This window comes from Phaeodactylum tricornutum, chromosome 4, assembly GCF_000150955.2.
Source record: "Phaeodactylum tricornutum CCAP 1055/1 chromosome 4, whole genome shotgun sequence".
NCBI lineage: Eukaryota > Bacillariophyta > Bacillariophyceae > Surirellales > Neidiaceae > Phaeodactylum > Phaeodactylum tricornutum.
The window spans coordinates 1,302,544-1,321,333 of NC_011672.1; the positions used below are offsets into that span (position 1 = coordinate 1,302,544).

General features: G+C 50.0%; 6 protein-coding genes across 6 annotated transcripts; 4 read left to right on the forward strand and 2 right to left on the reverse strand.

Annotated features, from left to right (window-relative positions):
* The first annotated feature begins 765 nt into the window (after nucleotides 1–765).
* On the forward strand, nucleotides 766–4,840 carry PHATRDRAFT_44695 (predicted protein). The gene is made up of 4 exons (XM_002178366.1): nucleotides 766–1,703; nucleotides 1,794–1,964; nucleotides 2,091–2,413; nucleotides 2,536–4,840. The coding sequence occupies exons 1-4, from the start codon at nucleotides 788–790 to the stop codon at nucleotides 4,414–4,416; spliced, it is 3,291 nt and encodes a 1,096-aa protein (XP_002178402.1). The 5' UTR covers nucleotides 766–787; the 3' UTR covers nucleotides 4,417–4,840.
* A 1,651-nt stretch (nucleotides 4,841–6,491) lies between these two features.
* On the forward strand, nucleotides 6,492–6,992 carry PHATRDRAFT_10852 (predicted protein; the record flags this gene model as incomplete). Its single annotated transcript, XM_002178367.1, has 1 exon — nucleotides 6,492–6,992. A coding segment is annotated over one exon (501 nt), but the record flags the coding sequence as incomplete, so codon positions are not given.
* A 96-nt stretch (nucleotides 6,993–7,088) lies between these two features.
* PHATRDRAFT_26363 (predicted protein) lies at nucleotides 7,089–8,142 on the reverse strand. Its single transcript, XM_002178644.1, has one exon. It carries the CDS (start codon nucleotides 7,983–7,985, stop codon nucleotides 7,293–7,295), a length of 693 nt encoding a protein of 230 aa, XP_002178680.1. The 5' UTR covers nucleotides 7,986–8,142; the 3' UTR covers nucleotides 7,089–7,292.
* A 1,176-nt stretch (nucleotides 8,143–9,318) lies between these two features.
* Nucleotides 9,319–11,121, forward strand: PHATRDRAFT_10988 (predicted protein; the record flags this gene model as incomplete). Its single annotated transcript, XM_002178368.1, has 4 exons — nucleotides 9,319–9,758; nucleotides 9,859–10,083; nucleotides 10,360–10,602; nucleotides 10,698–11,121. Coding segments are annotated over 4 exons (1,332 nt in total), but the record flags the coding sequence as incomplete, so codon positions are not given.
* A 3,456-nt stretch (nucleotides 11,122–14,577) lies between these two features.
* Nucleotides 14,578–16,127, reverse strand: PHATRDRAFT_44700 (predicted protein). Its single transcript, XM_002178645.1, has one exon. The coding sequence runs from the start codon at nucleotides 15,695–15,697 to the stop codon at nucleotides 14,744–14,746; it is 954 nt and encodes a 317-aa protein (XP_002178681.1). The 5' UTR covers nucleotides 15,698–16,127; the 3' UTR covers nucleotides 14,578–14,743.
* Nucleotides 16,128–16,834: 707 nt separating this feature from the next.
* PHATRDRAFT_50825 (predicted protein) lies at nucleotides 16,835–18,742 on the forward strand. The gene is made up of 4 exons (XM_002178369.1): nucleotides 16,835–17,333; nucleotides 17,410–17,441; nucleotides 17,468–18,327; nucleotides 18,563–18,742. The coding sequence occupies exons 1-4, from the start codon at nucleotides 16,916–16,918 to the stop codon at nucleotides 18,606–18,608; spliced, it is 1,356 nt and encodes a 451-aa protein (XP_002178405.1). The 5' UTR covers nucleotides 16,835–16,915; the 3' UTR covers nucleotides 18,609–18,742.
* The last annotated feature ends 48 nt before the right edge of the window (nucleotides 18,743–18,790 follow it).

Below are 18,790 nucleotides of genomic sequence, written 5' to 3' on the forward strand. Positions count from 1 at the left end.
GAGGCACGCCCCAGACAGAGTTGCCACAACTTTGTATTGTTACCCGGATATTGATGTACATTTGGTTTTACAAAGTTCCGTCCTTTACGGTACTTTTATTTATCGCATAGACTGTTGGATGCGAGGGGCGTTTCTGGGTGGTGACTGTATAAGAGATCAAAATTTACGATGTCTCGCAAGAGCAAACTTTCATTTTAAAATATGCTGGCTCACGCAGAAGTTGCGAACTTCGTTTCATAGGAAATCTTTCTTGAAATTTTCATACAAATTATATACAGCGTGTAGCTCTTGCGGTTCTCAAGTATTAATTTAAACAACCACAAGAAGCCCCAATCGATAACTCTAAGTTTGGGCTTGGAATTCTGATCTATTTAGTAGGAAGCATTTCTAGAAGACTTTTCAAATGACTTTCACTGACAGGCATACCTTCAAATTGGATGCCTGAAAATTTTAACCATTTTCAATTGACTTACTGTTTCACGTTGTTGAAATGCGGGTTCCCTGGCATAATTGCCATCCTATTTTCAGTGTTAGGAGTCCATTGTCAAAAAAGGAGCTTACTGTAGAAAACTAACTGTCCGAATACTTTCTCTCCTAAGCATTTCACATTTATTAGCAGCGGGTAAAAAGACATAAGAACCCCCTATCGAGTGAATTCGCAAATCCTTCCAGTGAAGTGACCAAAACGACGTGGTCATGTGTACTACGGATTTTGTTGCATCGGAGGCGATATCGACCGGTATCATAGTTTATGTTCGTGCATTGCAGGACACCACACCCCTTTCTCATGAAGTTTCCTTCGCAACTCGGAGCCACGGTCGCTTTCGTCGTCGTTGCCACAACGACAACTAAAACGGTGTCGGGCAATCTAGCCTCTCCGTTCCCTTTCGAAGAAACCAACGCTGATGGAACCCCCACAGGTGAGATGTACATCCACGGAGGACCTGGCGAAAGCTGGTTCGAAGACAAGCAGGGATTCACTATTTGTCCAGTGGATGAGCAGCCAACTAGACGTAGTCGACGTTTTCTTGGTGTCTTGGACTGGTTCACTGGTGGGACAAGCGAGGAAGATTTAGCCTCTTCTGATCCAGAAAGGACCTTCTACTACTGCGACCAGGACGAGAACGGCAACGCGGTACCCAGAACGGATCTGAAAGTGGGTGAGAGCGATCCCCAAGCCTCTGGCCTCCCCGCACATATTGAAATAACGAGCGATCAGCTCGAAGCGCAATGTGGGCCTTACTGTCAGTTGGACGAAAACGGTCGCCGCTTGGGTGAAGAAGAGATCGATGGCAGCCATCGCAAGCTCCAGGGAACTTTGAAGAACCTCGTGGTCCTTATGCGGTTCAGCGATCACGCTACTCGGGATCTTCCGTCGGTGGGTGAAGTGGACGACCTGATGAGTGCCGATAGTCCCACCACGTCCTGTCCTACTGGTAGTGTAAAGCAGGTGTTCTTGGAGAACAGCAATGGTCGATTGATTCTCGATTCCACCGTCTACCAATGGGTGACCCTCGACCCTTTATACACGGAGACATACTGTGCCAATGGACGATCCGGTCTTGACGCACGCGTCCACGAATGCATTGCGAACGCACTGGACCAGGTTGAAGCTGGTGGATTGGACTTCCGTGACTTTGATCAGGACAGCGACGGCAGAATCGATGCCATTACCTTTCTGCACTCGGGCTATGGGGCAGAATGTAAGTTTCGAAAATAGAAAATACGGCAGTCGCATGAGATGATAGTGCTCTCCTATAAATATCTGACAATCTCTTCTTCTGAACCCTTAGGGAATGGAGCTCCTAATCGCATCTGGTCGCACAAGTGGGTGCTATACTCCATCAACGACGGTGGCGGGAGTGGCTGGACGTCTAACACGGGTGTGAGCGTGTACACCTACCACATCAGCCCGTCTCTGTGGGGCACTAGTGGCAACGCAATTGGTCGCATCGGAGTCATTGGTACGTGGCGTAAAGGCACCACACAAGGAGAACTGGCGCTCTGTGGTAGTCGCGCTTCGACTTTTGCTCCGAGTAACTTCCTGTTGGGACGAACTCACACATTTCTCAATCACTCTGTCCTTGCAGCTCATGAAACCGGCCATTTTCTGGGACTACCTGATCTCTACGACACCGATGGAGGCGGACAAGGGCTAAACTCCTGGAGTCTGATGGCCAACAGTTGGGGATTTGACGGGTCGCAGCTGTACCCGCCTCTCATGGATCCTTGGTGTAAAATCCAGCTAGGTTGGGTCACTCCCACAGTCTTGACGGAAACCTCTCGAAGTATCGAGATTAAACCTTCTTATACCGAGGACGACTACTATGTCATCCAAAAGGGTTTCCCACAGGGAGAGTATCTCGTGATTGAGAATCGTCGCAGGGTGGGATACGACAGCCAGATTCCCAGGGTAGGTTTTTGTTTTGTTTTCCAATGGGCCATAATGCTGACTGTTGAGTCGACGTGAATTCTTACCTGTTATCCTGTCATGCCTTGCCTTGCTCTTTGACTGTGAATGTCGTTTGATTGTAGGAGGGACTTATGATCTACCACATTGATGACAGTGCTAGTTTCAATCGAGAGGGCTTCCCAGGCCAATTTAATTGGCCTCAAAACGGAAACCACTACAGAGTAGCGCTCTTGCAAGCTGACGGGGCCTACAATTTGGAACGAGGACGCGGTGGAGATAGTGGTGATGTGTTCCACGGCGGGAGCGGCGGCGTTTCGTCCCTTGGCCCTGGTCCGAATGTCTATCCAAACACTGATAGTTACAAATTTGGTAACATTGTTCAAACTCGAGTCACCATTGAGAATATAAGTCCGGCCGGCGAGATGATGACTTTTGATTTCCTGGACGGCGACGATGTGGTAGAGGGCGCTCCGACCCAAGCACCCACAACAGAAGGCCCGCACGAAATTAGTGTTAGAGTGACGCACGATAGATATCCCGAAGAAACGTCCTGGAACCTAGTAAACGTGGCTGGAGGAGGCGTACTTGCTCGTCAGAATGCAGGCGAAGTCACAACCGACAATACGGTTGTTGTAGAGACAATTCGAGTTTACCCCGGCACCTTTCGGTTCGACATATCGGATGTGTACAACGATGGCATTTGCTGCACCTATGGAATAGGGTCTTTCGAGATCAAGGTTGATGGTATGGTTGTTTATGCTTCTGACGGGGCGTTTGGTCAGTCCGATAGTACCACGTTCGAAGTCGGTGGCGCCATCATCGATACGTCCGCACCCATGGGACAATCCAGTCCTGCGCCCACGCCGATTCCGACTGTACAACCCACAGGGCCGCCCACTGTTTTTCCTACAGTTTCGCCTAGCACGAGTCCCACCTTCCCTGCTCCAACAGCTCCACCAACTGTGACGCCAACGGATAGGCCTACCACTCTTGCTCCGACAAACGCTCCAACCAGTCAGCCTTCGAACACACCGACAACCATACCAACCTCCCTTCCAACCGTTTCTTTCAGTACAGCTTCACCCACTCGGGCGCCAACCGATACGCCTATCACACTTTCTCCTACATTGACTCCGACCAGTCCGCCCTCAAACACCTCCACTTCTGTAACCACCTTCAGCCCAACCAGCCTAATCTCCACAGCTTCACCTACTGCGATACCATCCAATAGACTTGCTACTCAATCTCCAACAGTAGCTCCCACCAAGCAGCCATCTGCTTACCCGTCTGCAGCACCCACTGTTACAGCAACAAACTTACCCACTGGAGAAGAGTCAAACCTTGACAACAATTATCTGATTGAAATTGAAGTAGTCCATGATGATTATCCGTGGGAAACTTCATGGACCTTGACAAAGCCAGACGGTGTCAACGAAGTTCTCGCATCTCAAGCGCAGGGTTCCATTGTCACGAAGGGCTACGTAACAAACATTGCGCTTAACCTTTCTTCTGGAGCGTACTTGTTTGAGTTGAGGGATTCTGCCAGTGACGGAATTTGCTGTGGGTGGGGAATTGGCGGTTACGAAGTCAAGGTGGATGGCACTGTCGTTGCCACCGGGGGCGAGTATGGGCCCTCAAAGCTTGAAACCATCATAGTCGGCCCCGTGGATCCTCCGTCCGACGACTTGGTGGAAGTGACAGTTCGAGTGAAGCACGACAATTACCCCGGGGAAACGGGCTGGGAGATGCTGGACACAACAACCAACGCCGTATTGATAAATCAGGTTCAAGGTACTGTTACCAGTCGCGGGCAGGTTGTGACGAAGAGTGTCCTAGTTTCTCCGGGAGAGTATGCGTTCCACATAACGGATACGTTCAGCGACGGTGTTTGCTGCTCGTATGGTGAAGGTCTATACGAAGTACTTGTTGGTAACACTGTTGTTGCCAGCGGTGGCGATTTTGGAGCCGAGAGCTTCAACACTTTCGTAGTCGTAGGCCTCTAGATAGACAGCATTGCATCCTGCCGGTTAGTCTGGCTCTTAATTTGTTGTCAAATGAATCAACTATTAAGGATTGATATACATTGAAGGTGTGAAGTATTGGAATTACGTGTGCAATATGGGAGCCATGGAAGAAGGCCAAGGGCCAAAGTAGGTTATGGATGAGACAGATGACACGCTGCTAGGTACATTGGTCAAATATAAAGCTGCTTCAGACCTGAGGAGAATAAAAATTTGCTTTCAATTTCTTGGAATATGCTGTTCTGAGAACAGAAAGCAATTTTGTTACAAGTCATCGAGGGTCAACTTGCTTAAAGTTTCGTCGTGTATGGCTTTTCTGCTGGCCATCCAGGCTGTCAATGTCAAGGCATCGTCTTTTTCAGCAATGAATGAATCTTCTAATTCCGCAAGGTTTCCAACAATAGTGAGACGATCATTAATTTTGCGAGGTAGCATCCTTTTGGCTGGAGATATGAAATGCGTAAGAAACGACGGCACTTCAGCGTAGACCCGTCGGATTCGGTTGCAGTGCATATCCGAAAGATTCTCTCGCGCCAGCAAAGTCAGGCGTAGATATCTCATGGCTCGAGAAACCGTCAATTCGCCGTTAGCCACGCAAACGAGCGCCATTCCCCGGCGTGCTTCATTCATATCCGCCGCCGCAAGATCCCATCTCCGCTGCTCGGCGGCTAGATAGATCGAGTCTTTGTCTTTGGTCCCCACCGGTGGTGAGTGCGCTATATTATGACCCACCACATTGTGGCCTTCCTTATCCTTGAGATAGGTCGGAGCAAAATACTTCGGTTTAGCCTCCAACAGTTGCTGGAGGGCTACGTCACCGTCGATTTGATCCAACCCGTGCCGTTTTTCCCAGGCCCTGCGCTTCTGGATGCGACTGAGCGCAATTTGCAGCCGTTTGGCATCCGCTTGCTCATCACTGTCCTGAACCGAAGACTCGACAACCAATACGTACTTCACAAGTTCGAAAAGTGATATGTAGCGGATCCCTTTCTCAAGGCAGGCTAGCCGTAGTCTTTGCACGCTTGCTCGCTCCCAGTCCGTAAAGGAAAAGCGGGTGTCTACGCTTTCATCGCTGTCGCAAGCAAGTTGCGAGTTGTCGCCGATGAGCATCCTGAGTGATGGCAGAGAATGAGGATTGTATCAGACCTTTGAGTGATAAGAGAGGTATCGCTTTCTGCCATGCGCATCAAAAGCGTCAACATGCACAGATACGAGACTCGCAGTCAGTCAAATGTTTCCAAAAGCAGTATGCGTTGGTTGGTCGGTATATTCATGAAATTGTCATTCGCGCGGGATCAGGGGATGAGACGCGAATTTAACCTTAAATAAGTGAATTCAATCTACATCTTGCTTTTCCTCCGTAGTCATTCCTACGAGCTAATAAAATCGAAAAGTTTTGTGTATATATGAGTAAAAATTCATAGTAAGTTTTAATTATCAATACAATAGCGTCGTTGTAGGCAGGAAGGCTGTCAACAAATTCTGCAAATTTCTATTCCTGCTTTTCTTAGTCAGGCGCTGATAGTGCAGCATATGCTACAGCGGACATACTTCATTTATTTTCGGTATACTTCTTCTCGACTTCACTATAGCCTTTCCTTCTGCAATAAATCGTTGCCACACTTCCGGTAAATTCGATTCTGTTGCGACACGGTTTATTGAACTCGTATTTTCCTCTTCACTTCTGTTGCGAAAAAGACCCATTGAAGTTTCGGCAGTATCAAATACCTGATAAGGTCATGATCACTGGGAGCGTCGGCGTCACGCATAATTGGTGGGAAGCGTGGCTTTCGAATCCTTGGTTTTGTTGGGGTTTTGGATCATATTTAGCCCTGAACGTGGGCTACTACACGACGGCCTTGCTGCTGGAATACGCATTGGCTCACGGGCAGGAAAGAAGCATGATTTCTTACGGTGTGTTTTCCTCCAAATCGCATCGTCGACGTAGCAGCCTTTTGGTCCACAAGGAACCTTCATTTGCCGAGCAGCTCTCCGGATCTCTGTGGACGACCGCTGGCCCTGCCGCCATTTCCAACGCCATGCTTGCAGCCTTTCTTATGCCCTACGTAATCCCTGGACCGTATCCTACCCTACCGAATTTGTCTTGGCTTGAACTGGTATGCCAAATTTTGGCAATCTTGATTGCAAACGATTTTTTGCTCTACTGGGGCCATCGTATTCAGCACGAGAGCGACTATCTGTGGCAATTCCACGCCGAGCATCATCGCATAAGTACACCTCGTCCGCTCACGACGGCCAACATTCACCCTATTGACGGGACGCTCCAAGGGGGGCTGCCACTGATTCTAGCATGTGCGTGGTTCAAGCCACATCCCTTGATCTTTTACGGTTTGATTGTGGTGCGGTACGGCGAAAATGTTCTCAATCACAGCGGACTCGATACGTGGTGGACACGAGCCCTCAAGGGCTCTTGGTTCGTGCCGTTCGTCCGAGCTGGCGTAAACCACCACGACCGCCATCACAAAATGTCCAACCACGCCAAGGGAGCAACTAACTATGGAGAGTCTCTTGTAATCTGGGACTGGCTCTTTGGGACACTCGCTAAGACAGACTTGCGCTACCGGGAAGACGACCGTCTTGTGAACATCACCAATAGTTTGAAAAGGTAACACCAAAATAATACATACTACATACTCTACTCTTTCAGTGTTTACATTGAACAGACTGGAACTAATGATGGCCGCATCTATCACCCAGCTACATCCAAATATATCCGGCTTGCCGAGAAGACGGCATGATCAACAAACAAAAAGTTAGTAGAAAAAGTGCGCACTCGATACTTCACACTTTCCGCGCTCAACCAGACTGGAACTCGCTATGGTCGCTAGTCGCAGCGGTCACTCGGACGGCGAAAGTGCGGCTACGAGCCTGTCGCTGGTTGTGCACGAACCAAAGACACCGCCTTGTTTTTTCACCATACTGATTGCGGCAGCGTGATTGTCTGGATCCGTCGCCGCGCAACAGTCCTCCAACAGTAAGCACTCATAGCCCATATCGTTGCCGTTGCGCATCGTTGTGTGCACGCAGACGTCCGTGGTAACGCCCGCTAGGATGATGTTAACAATCCCTTGGGAGCGGAGAATAAGGTCCAGGTTGGTGCCCACAAAACTTCCTTTGCCGGGCTTGTCAATGATAATCTCGCCGTCGAGTGGTTGCAGTTCGGGAATGAGTTCCCACCCCGGCTCGCCCCGTACCAGAATACGTCCGCAGGGACCGGCACTGCCGATCTCGGCACCAATCTGTGCCGAGCGCCAGCGCTTGTTGGGCGGACAATCAGCGAGGTCGGGACGATGTCCTTCCCGAGTATGGATGATATGGTAGCCTTGGTCTCGCATACAGGACAGGACCTTTTGGATGGGTTCTATGGGAGCTCGTGTGAGGCTGATATCGTAACCCATTGTGTCGACGTAGCCGCCCTTGGAACAAAAGTCGACCTGCATGTCAATTACGATAATACAAGTGTTTTCTGGTCTCAGATCGCCATTGTAAGGCCACCGGTACGGATCGGCGTCGACGTACTTTTTCGTCATGATAGTCGAGAAGGTTGTACAGGGCTCTTTCTTTCACGAGAGAAGTAACGGTAAGTCGGTAACGAAACTATAGAGAGGATCTGTTGAAGCTAACAGTAAACTGTATCCAGCAAAGAGAGTTGTTGACAATTCAGTGGCGTGTCCAACCTTCGAATTTACCCTTACTTTCGAGTAATATATTAACCAACAGTGAAATCAATGGATGCTTTGGAAGCGCGTGTTTGGAAAACAATTTGGGACCGTACAAAATGATGCCTGGACACCGGACCGCTCCTCCTTTCGTCTGTCTGACTGTGACGTGGACAATGAATGCTTGCAGGACCGACCCCGATCCGTCAGCGCACTCCAGACTGTCTACAATTAGTGGATTTTCCCTCGAAGCTGTTCTTCTCAAAAAGGCGGCGTAAAAAGGAGTATCAGAAGTATTCCTCGGATTCACCAGCAGAGGCTCTTTTGTCGCAGTGAATGCGTTTGTGGTTATTAAAAGTTCCGTCGACTACGGGAGAAGAAAAAGACGCTGACGCCACTAATTTTGATTTTCGTGTTCAGTCACGCCTTTTGTATCGTTTGTTTCGAGCGTCTGAACGTACCATAAATGTACGCATTAGATGCGGTGTGTCACTGCCAGATCGAATTACGCGGTCCATCGAGTGTACAATAAATCGGCACGTGCTCTCGAGCAATTGTGTGAAGCATCCATCGACTGGACAGTTTTCCTTCGAGTAGTTCGGCGTAATGTGATGCTACTCTCTAAGATACGGATAGTCCAATTCAGCTTCTTCCGTCGGCAAGGGGGGAAGTTGTGATCCGACGAACGATATGTATGGCTCAAAGTCAGCGACGGATTGTGTTTAACATGGACACATCCATAATTCCGATTGACTGTGACATCGGGGAATCCGTATACGAATCAGCTTTTTACTTTCGCAAGCACATCTCACAAAAAAGAAAACGCCGATCGTTTGTACTTGGCGTTGACGTCGCCCACAGCAAAAGCACCAATAGCACTCGCAGTCAACCACCATGGTGCGATCGGCAGAAAACGACGGACCCGTTGGACCTCCCGTGGGAGCGCTCGGACGAGTGAAAAAGGTAAGCCTGTCAGCCTAACAGTCAGTCAGTCCGATCGATCGATTCATCGATTCCTCTTGGCCCTGTTCCGATACGAGCTCTGTACTGATTGAGCTGTCGCCATTGTTCTTTCTTTGCTCATCAGGAACTCGTCGACTTCAAAAATGGCTTGAGTGTCGGTGGTGGTGACCTGGGATCGCTCGGTCAACTATTCTTCGACAACTTGTCCACCTTGCTCGGTGCCATTTTTGCCATGCAAAATATGACCAACTTTGGCGTGTCGCGCGATCTTATCGACGACACCATCTTTGGCAAGATCGTTCCCGGAGTTGGACTGACCCTCGTCGTGGGAAACATCTATTACTCCTGGCAAGCGGTCCGTCTCACTACCTTGCACGGACGCCAGTACACTGCGCAGCCCTATGGTCTCAACACGGTCGGAATTTTTGCGTTTATCTTCAACATTATCTACCCCGTATACTTCACTTCCGTGGACGCCGTGGGGCCCTCCGAGGCTTTCTTGACCGCGTACAAAGTGGCCATTGCCGCTAACTTTATTACCGGTCTACTGTCCGTCGTTTTTGGTATCATTGGACCCACACTCCTCCGCATGATCCCCCCGGCCGCTCTTTTGGTACCGATTGCCGGGATCGGATTCAGCTTCCTGGGCCTCGAACAGCTTACGACAACCCTGGCCGCCCCGTACGTAGCCGTCTTGGCCAACCGCTCCCTCGCTTCACGTTCGTATGATGAACCAAGTCATTTCTCACAAACAACATTCTCTTTTGACTCTCGTTTACAGATTGGTAGGATACTTGGCAATCATGTGGGTGTATCTGGGATGGTACGCGGGCGTCAAGATTGGTTGGGGCAAATTCCGCATCCCCGAAGCGGTCACCGTCATTTTGGTCGGAGTCGTCATGGGATGGATCACGGGCTTGAATGACGCGTCGGCGGTCCGCAGTGCTTCCAAGCTTGTCAAGTGGTCGGCTCCGGTCTGGTCCGGGGACGATCTCTTTGCCGGTACGTTAAAAACGCTTATGGTGTCTTGATTGCATAGCACAAACAACTTCTATTCGCAAAGAACGAATGTATGTTTCCTTTTCGTGTGACTCTCGGAGCTCTTTCTAACATATGCACAACAATGGTTTCGTCATCTCCTCTCCTGCTCTAGACTTTAGCGAAATTGGGGACTACCTTGGAATTATCATCCCCATTGCCATTGCGAGTTCTTCGGCGACGCTGATGTAAGAAACAGATGAAAGTCATTTAGGTTCTGACTGTCACTGCTTCTACTTCCAAGATTGTCGACAGCTCACTCCAATCCTTGTTCGTCGTCGCTCTCCTTTTCCAGGTGCCTCGTGAGTGCTAAGGAAGCGGGCGATCCTTACCCTGTCCGGGAGACGATGATCATTGATGGCATTGGTACCTGCATTGCTTCATTTTTCGGTAGTCCGTTTGGTACCGTTATTTATGTCGGTCATCCCGCTCACAAGCGTTCGGGTGCGACTGTCGGGTACTCTTTTTACAACGGATTCTTGTACTTGTATGTATTATGACTACGTTTACATCAGGAAGAGATGACCGTGAATATAGCTGTATCGTTCACAATCTCACTGATTCTTATTTATCGCCGTGCAGGATCTTCTGTTTGACGGGCATCCTAGCGTTGATTCAGAGTATCGTGAACCAGGCAACCGTCGGACCCATCGTTTTCTTTGTTGGTCTCATGATCAACGAGGAAGCCCTCAATTTTATGCCTTCTCGCCACTATTCGGCGTACATCATCGGTCTCTTTCCAAGCATCTACGACTGGTTAGTCAACGTATCGAATCGTTCACCACTCGAGGGTTTCGCGCGGGATGGGAGCTACGAGGGCAGCTGGAATACCGAACTACCGCCAGGATCGTCCGGTTTCATCGGTGTGCTGTCCTGGAAACGCGGATCGCTGCTTGTTTCGATGGTTTGGGTCGCCATGATTGTCATGGTGCTGGATCGCAAGTGGAACATGGCAATTTTGTGGGCTATCATTGGTTCCCTTTTTGCCTTGTTTGGCATCATCCACATGCCCAAGGCTGGCTTTGAAACAATCAATGACCCCATCTGGGAACAGTGTGAGGCTTTGCGCAGTGCCGATGAAACCATTATCGGCACGTCGTGTTGGGAACACGCCGAGCAGTGGATGTTTTTTGTGGCATATCTAATGCTGGCCGCGACGTTTGGTTTGATAGAGATTGCGAAGCGTTTCGATGACAGCATTGCTGATTCCATCGACGATCCGTCGCAACATGCATTTGATGATTGGTTCAAAGACGCCAAAAAGACGACCACCTTAGTTTCAAGCGACGAGGACCAAGCGATGGCGAAGGTGCCCCCCCGTCTTGGAGCCAACAGTGAAGATGAGATGGACGCTGTCCGCGATTACTTGGATGAGGCCTAAACAGAACGGACCCATGGTACTTTACATGTAGCATGTAGGGAAGTGGCCACATTTTTTGTGTTTTGCATCGTGCCTTCAAGCGCTAGGGGGTAGAAGTTTTGATAGCGATTTTTCAGGTTTTTTACAGTTAATGAGAAAATACGCTAAAGGGGATGGAAAAAGGTAATAACTCGCTAAAGGGGACAGAACGTGTTCTCTCTAAGTAGCTTCATTTGGCGCCAGTATATTGTTAAATATCCAAACTATTTAAACTAAATGCCAAAATATTTGTCACGGATGCCAACCGTTGCCCAAAGCTGGCCAGCAAGGTATCACTGTCAACACCACTCCCTCCTCTCATTGAATTTACGAGCCAAACATTGCAAACTGAGCATGAGGATAGCTGTTGAAGATATCTTTCCTTCCTTCAAAGCTCTCCAAGCTGCATGGTTCAGCCATAAACACGTGCTCAATAAAAGGTACAGAACTTTGGAGGCAACACCACTGGAACGGACTCGACCCCGCGTCACAATGACAATGATAAAGAAAAGCAGCGCGGATTGGTAGTCCTTGCCACAGCGGAACCCTGGGAACAACATTCCGTCACCGAAAAAACTCTACGCCGGACTAGCTGTAAGCGCTGTACTTACGCCCTTGTTGTCTTGCTGGGAATCGTGGGGCTCGTACTGGGCGTAACCTTGGGGATTACCAACCGCACGAACAGTCGCACCGACAGCCAAACGACTGCAACAACGGCGAACGACGGTACAACTACCGGAGACGCCCACGGCAATTGTGACAATTTGGATGGCGACACCAATGATGCACTCTCCGTGTCACAAACGTCCCACGTCGTAGCTTGGCCGGTAGCCACTTCCTGTCTGGATGAACCATCTCGGCCACTCGTACGGGTTTCTTGTGGCGCCACGGAAACGGTACGTATTCGCACCGCCTTAAACGCTAACCGCACCCTTACAAGCAATCGCACCAACGTAGCCATGTGCGTCCTCAATCAGCTCGCCAATTCCGCAAGGTTGGCGGTTGCCTTTTGGGACTGTACCGGCACCGTGCCGGGGTCCGTCGGTCCCGTCCAGGCGGTGTTGTCCCCGCCGCTCCCTGCCGACACCGCCAATAACGTTGCGGACGAGCCCCGACCAGTCCTTGTATAGTCCTTTGCTGTTAGTTATGACTTTTACCACCCTGCTTCGTGATTCTGGCGAACAAAAACGTCGTGGCAGCGTGAGAGAAATTTGGACACTCTTTTCTCAAAACCTAGTCCTAGTAGATTCCGTTATCGTGTAACATCAAATTATTTCCGACTGGAACTCCCAACGAAAAATCTCGAAACGAGACGGGTTCACGAACCTGGTGGACATTTTCTTCACGAAAACATATTACATTCCTTCCACCTTGTGAGTCTTCTACTTTCATTTCCATTATACAAATGGTTTGTCCATCTCTTCATCGGGATAGTATGCAATGAGACGAGGCGTGCTAAATTTACAGCTACGTTGGTTTTGTTCAGTTCCGTTGGTGACGGCTTGGACGTTTCTGCAAGCGCTGCTTTGGTCACAGACTCAAGCTCCGAATTCTTTCCTGGATTGCTCCCGTCCACAAAATTCTGACGGGCCAGTCAGTATTCTATTGGCAGCGAAAGAAGCGAGACTGTGAAACAGCTGTGGTTGGAGTCATGCTCCCAAGATCACAAAAAAGTGATACAATTCCAGCTGCCCCCGAATCGATGCCGGCTTACCGAAAAGAATGCCTGGCAGAATCGCTGTTCCTTTTCCTACGCTACACGATGTCCGGAACCAGCCTGGTTGAGAAAAGCAGAAGAGACACTGCTATCACCTGATCGGGATTTTGCTAAGAAATTGGATCGCAAAGGTCCAGTAGCGATTTATGTCGGCTGCAACAAAGGGATGGACGCTGTGAATACACTGCGCATGTTGTCTTCCAGCCCTGTCATTGACAAAAACATTTGGCGAGATGCTCTCATGGAAAGTTCCCGCTCCGCAAACCGAACGATTCATGTAGGACACTGCAATCAAGAATACGCATCACAATACGCGCTGCCAACAGGGCTGGCCACTGCGGTGACAACAACTTCCCAAAGTACACCTCAGGTGATTAACGCTCGTGTGTTTTGTATTGAAGCCATGCCCAACTCGGCCGAACAACTCCAGCAAACTACGCATCACCTCGGTTGGGAGAAGTCCCTTATTGTTACGAATGCCGCCATTGCTGCAGCCGACGGTACCGCAAGATTTCCTCATCGACAAGTCGGAAAAATTGTTGGTGTCGAAAGTCTCGGTCTAGCCACTTGTCAAACGCCGGGACAGAAGCGGTTCTGCACGAATGTACCACAATACAAGCTCGACACCTTTGTAAGAACGGTTGTAGACGATTTAAGCGAGAATTATTTTGCGACTCCTATTGATTTCTTGAGCATTGACGTCGAAGGGTTTGATTGGGATGTGCTACTGGGTGCGAACGACACATTGCGTCGCGTCAAGTATCTCGAGTTTGAGTACAACTGGAAAGGTGAGTCGTCACGAACATGATACCAGGTATGGCTATGGTATAGACCACTACTATGGAGTGTGTTTCGCGGTCAATCCTTTTTGCTTACTGGACTTTGAATGCTTCTAACGACGATATACCTGGACACGGCAACCACAGGGTCTTGGAAGCAACAAACCCTGTCATTTGCTATCGACTCTTTGCAATCGCGGGGTTTCGTTTGCTATTGGGCAGGATCTGGTGGTAATCTTTGGCGAATAACTAATTGCTGGATGGACTACTACAATCTCAAATTCTGGTCCAACGTGGCGTGCGTCCACCAGCACTTGGCGGAGTCTTTGTTGCGTCGTATGGAAGATTTGTTTCGACATACACTCGCTGCGGGCCGCGCGATTCGGTACCACAATGCGTCGAGTGCCAATACGGATGGACGGATGCAGTGGGACTACCACCGGATTGTTGGTGGTGGTAGTGACGGTGCAGCGAGTGTCCATTCGAATACTGGTTAGCAATCATGCTCCCTTGCTGCAGTGGTAGTTTGCATACGCTAACTGTAACTGCGGTATAATGCCATCCATTGATGCAAACAAAACTTTATCGTTATACCGTACGTTGGGAATGAGCATCATCTCTCTAATCAAAAGCGCAACAAAAAGGTCCATAGGTCATTAATCGCTCACAGACGCTCCACGAGATGGTTGACACCGTTGCCTGCTGTGGTGCATGCCTACTGTACTCCTTGTTCTCAATGTTGAGAAAACGCGCGTTGTTGCGACGGCGGCTGTATTGCCGGTGCTGGCGGAGGTGGCTGGGACTGTAGTGGTTGTTGCTCGGTAAGTTGTGGTGTGGATTGGGGTTGTTGCGACGCTGACGCTGATTGTGGGGTTGGCAGCGGCACTTGCATCGCTGGATGCTTCTGTTGTTGGAACAGTTGCAGTGGCTGCTGCGGCTGTGGTTGTTGTAAAAAGCTTGCGACAGCCATCGGTGGCAAGGACGCACCATCCCCTATACTATTGCCCATAGTGTTGGGATTTCCAAAATTCAGCAAGTGTTGTCCGCCGGCGAGTGCTTCCAAAAGCGCGGCGTTTTGCATATTGTTGGTTGCTGATTGGGGCAGTAGGAATGGGTTCACCCCGGAGGCTGCCGCAGCGTTCAAAAACATGTTGACGTTTCCCATGGCCGACGGCATTGCTGCAACGGGAGGCATCGGAAGGCTCCCACGTTGACCGTTCACGAGTAGAGTGCGATTTTGTTGTTCGAGTAGAGTCAACTGGGCGCGCATGACTTCGTTGTTGCGTTGCAGTTCGGCCTTGTCCCGAGTCAATTCACTCACTTGGGTTTGGAGTGTCGCAATGAGATCTTTGGACCGTTTGCGGGCCTTGGCGGCACACATCCGGTTGTACGCTCTTCGTTGCTCGAGCTTGACGCCCTCCTCCCCGGGAATGGGCGCCTCCAAGGGATTCTCCGTGCCCGTAGGAATGTCGGTAGTGAGAGCGGAAGTTGGAACCGGCCGTTTCCGACTCGCGCGATTCACAACGTTGCTTTCGGCGCCTTCTTCGTCCGAGTCGGAATGGGAGGTCGTGTCTCCGGCAGCGACAGCGGGTGGGTTGGGATCTTGGTCGACGTTGTTGTTGTGAACGTTGTTGTCACCATGGTGTCTCGAGGCAACGCCACTCGCCGCAGCGTTCGGGTGTTCCATACGAGGAAAGAACCAAGCTTACGGTTGCACAACAACGAAGAGGCCCGTGATCATGAGTGGGATCGGGCTGCCGACTCGCTCGACCTACCGACGATTGACTCCGTAACGGTGACAAATTTGGGCGTGAAGGTGCGTTCGGACGTCCGGACGTAAACGTTTCTCTCTAACTGCGACGGAACGGAACGCAATAACGGGCGTGTGTGGATGGATGTTGGATCGTGTCTACACACCGGTGTGGCCTATACGTCCGGTAACGTACGGAACGGTACTTCTAACTAGTAGCTAGAGTGAAAGGGGTGGGTGGTGTCTGATGCGGGACAAAGTCACACTGCGTACGCCGCGAGTTGGTAGATAACGGGGATACGAGCAGCACCTCGGTGTTTTACAGTCAATGATACGACGGGTTTGGTCACTTTCAGACATGCGTTCGCGTCTTTTTATGAAAACAGGTTCGGAATTTCCGAAGGACGCAACGAATTCGGTCCGGGCCGCAACCGTACCAGTGTGTAGACGCCACGTACTCTGTACCGAGCCCCTCAGGAACAATTTTGAATGGCTAGGAATCGCTACGGGCGGGTTTTCCGTTGGTTGGGGAGTCCTCACTCGTTCCTTTTTGCAAAGTGCCACTACTATAGTAAATCGAAAATTACCCAAGTCACAGTGTCTGTGGTGACTTAGTGTAGGGTGTTTTTAAACTGGAACGTTATGGCGCTTCCGGCGTGCAGCCTTCCCCCTACATACTCTTGTGAATTATGGAAAAGGTCACGCGGAGGATTCCGTTGACGGATTTCACGTCCAAAGTTGAAGCGTGCCTCTGGCTTTTGAGGTTGGTACCGGGCGACGCCTGGACGGTGTAGTAAACCGACGACGGTCGTTTCCAATGAAAAAGGACAAGCACCCAGAATTGATACTAAAGGTGAGCTCGATTCCAGGAGCACCTGTACCACAGGACAATGTGAGAGTGACTGTGAGTGACCTGCGTGACCTGTGATCCGGTAGCCCTACCCCTAAGTAATCCTGGATCGCCATGTAATGCTTAGAACCAACGTTCGCAATCCAATCGTCGATCGTCCATCCAAGTACCATCCAACTAGCAACCAACTAGCAACACCCCACCAATCCCAATTTGTTCGAAGTACCTGTAAACCTGCCGCCTCCTTGTCACACACACATACATACATCCATTTATAAATCCATCCATCCATCCATCCTTTCAACATGAGCGCTTCCGAAATTCAATTCCAGAGCACGACCAAAGATACGGCGCAACTCGAGCGCATCGGAGCACACTCGCATATTCGCGGTTTGGGTCTCAATGAGCTCCTAGAACCCGTGGATACTTCCACACACAATATGGTGGGCCAGGAAAAGGCAAGACGAGCCATGGGAGTTGTTCTCAAAATGATTCGAGCAGGGAAGATTGGTGGACGCTCCGTATTGTTGGCGGGCCCGCCCAGTACGGGCAAAACGGCCTTGGCCATGGCCTTGTCGCAGGAACTCGGAACGGATGTCCCCTTTACCAATCTCTCCGCCTCGCAAGTCTTTTCACTCGAACTCAGCAAGACCGAGGCCTTGACGCAGGCTGTCCGAAGATCCATGGGTGTACGCATTAATGAAGAGACGGAAATCATCGAAGGTGAAGTTGTGGAAATTCAAATGGATTCCATTCTCCCGACCAACCACAACGATACCTCCACTGCTGCTACCAACAGTAGCATTAGCAAACAAGGACTCACCAAATCGGGTCGACTCACTCTCTGTACCACGGAGATGGAAACAATTTACGATTTGGGCAGTAAAATGATTGACATGCTGCGATCCGAAAAAGTGTCGGCCGGAGACGTTATTCGTATCGACAAGGCGTCGGGGAAAATTAGCAAGCTTGGACGGAGCTTCAGCCGCTCCCGTGACTACGATGCCGTCAGCAGCACCACCAAATTTGTCCAGACGCCGGAAGGAGAACTACAGAAACGCAAACAGGTTACCCACGTCGTCAGTCTACACGAAATTGACGTTATCAATTCACGACAGCAGGGCTTTATGGCACTCTTTGCCGGAGATACGGGAGAAATACGTCAAGAAATACGGGATCAGATTGACGCCAAGGTGGCCGAATGGCGAGAGGAAGGACGCGCTACGCTGGTCCCCGGAGTCCTCTTTATTGACGAAGTCCACATGCTGGATATGGAGTGCTTTTCCTTTTTGAACCGCGCCCTGGAATCGGAAATGGCCCCGGTTTTGGTGATTGCCACCAACCGCGGCCTTTCCAAAATTCGCGGCAGTCAGTACGTGAGTCCACACGGCATTCCCGTCGACTTGCTGGATCGACTCATGATTGTCGCCACCGAACCGTACGACGTAGCCGAGATTCGGCAAATTTTGTCGGTCCGTGTGCAAGAGGAAGAAGTCGACATGGATCCGACCGCATTGGAACTGCTTACGCGAATTGCGTCGGAAACGAGCCTACGGTACGCGATTCATTTGATTATCACCTCGCAACTGACTGCAACCAAGCGCAAAAGCAAAGTCGTCGAATTGGCCGACATTGAACGCGTCTACTCTCTCTTTGTCGACATTAAACGTTCCACCAAGCTCTTAATGGAGTATCAGAAGGAATTCATGTACAATGAGTTAGATGATACCGAGGTTGATGGTCTGGGGGTCCAGAAATTAGGGAATGTCGAAGAGACGAAGACAGAGACCATGGTAGAAGGATAGAGTGGACACGGAATGCACCGTCCGGAACAAGACTGTTATCAACAGTAAATAAAGTTTCGATGGTGTGTGAACGCCGACTTTGCCAAAAGGAATCGGCTATTGTTTACCTTTGAAGGACACACATTGCGACCGCCTTGGAACCAATAGCAATCGCCAAAGCCGGAAACAGTTGGCGAAGCTAGCACTTGGATAGTTCCAACCCCTGTTCAGAAAAAGTGATGATCGATTCTGCAAACAGAAAGCGAAAATAGTCGAACATTTCTTCGTTTTGTCTTTCGAACGTCCTATCTGTTCTATTTACTGTGAGCTCTGTCTTTTACGCGCAAATCGATGTCATCTAGCTTTGTGTTAGGTATGGTAGGGTCAATTATTAAA

Excerpts from the sequence above, each read along its gene's own strand:
- PHATRDRAFT_44695 (XM_002178366.1), top strand. The coding sequence starts at position 788 with ATGAAGTTTCCTTCGCAACTCGGAGCCACGGTCGCTTTCGTCGTCGTT. Across the intron at positions 1,704-1,793 it reads CTCGGGCTATGGGGCAGAAT|GGAATGGAGCTCCTAATCGC; the intron begins GTAAGTTTCGAA and ends CTGAACCCTTAG. Across the intron at positions 1,965-2,090 it reads TGGTCGCATCGGAGTCATTG|CTCATGAAACCGGCCATTTT; the intron begins GTACGTGGCGTA and ends CTGTCCTTGCAG.
- PHATRDRAFT_26363 (XM_002178644.1), bottom strand. The coding sequence starts at position 7,985 with ATGACGAAAAAGTACGTCGACGCCGATCCGTACCGGTGGCCTTACAAT.
- PHATRDRAFT_44700 (XM_002178645.1), bottom strand. The coding sequence starts at position 15,697 with ATGGAACACCCGAACGCTGCGGCGAGTGGCGTTGCCTCGAGACACCAT.
- PHATRDRAFT_50825 (XM_002178369.1), top strand. The coding sequence starts at position 16,916 with ATGAGCGCTTCCGAAATTCAATTCCAGAGCACGACCAAAGATACGGCG. Across the intron at positions 17,442-17,467 it reads ACAAGGACTCACCAAATCGG|ATGGAAACAATTTACGATTT; the intron begins GTCGACTCACTC and ends TGTACCACGGAG. Across the intron at positions 18,328-18,562 it reads AAGGAATTCATGTACAATGA|CAATCGCCAAAGCCGGAAAC; the intron begins GTTAGATGATAC and ends TGGAACCAATAG.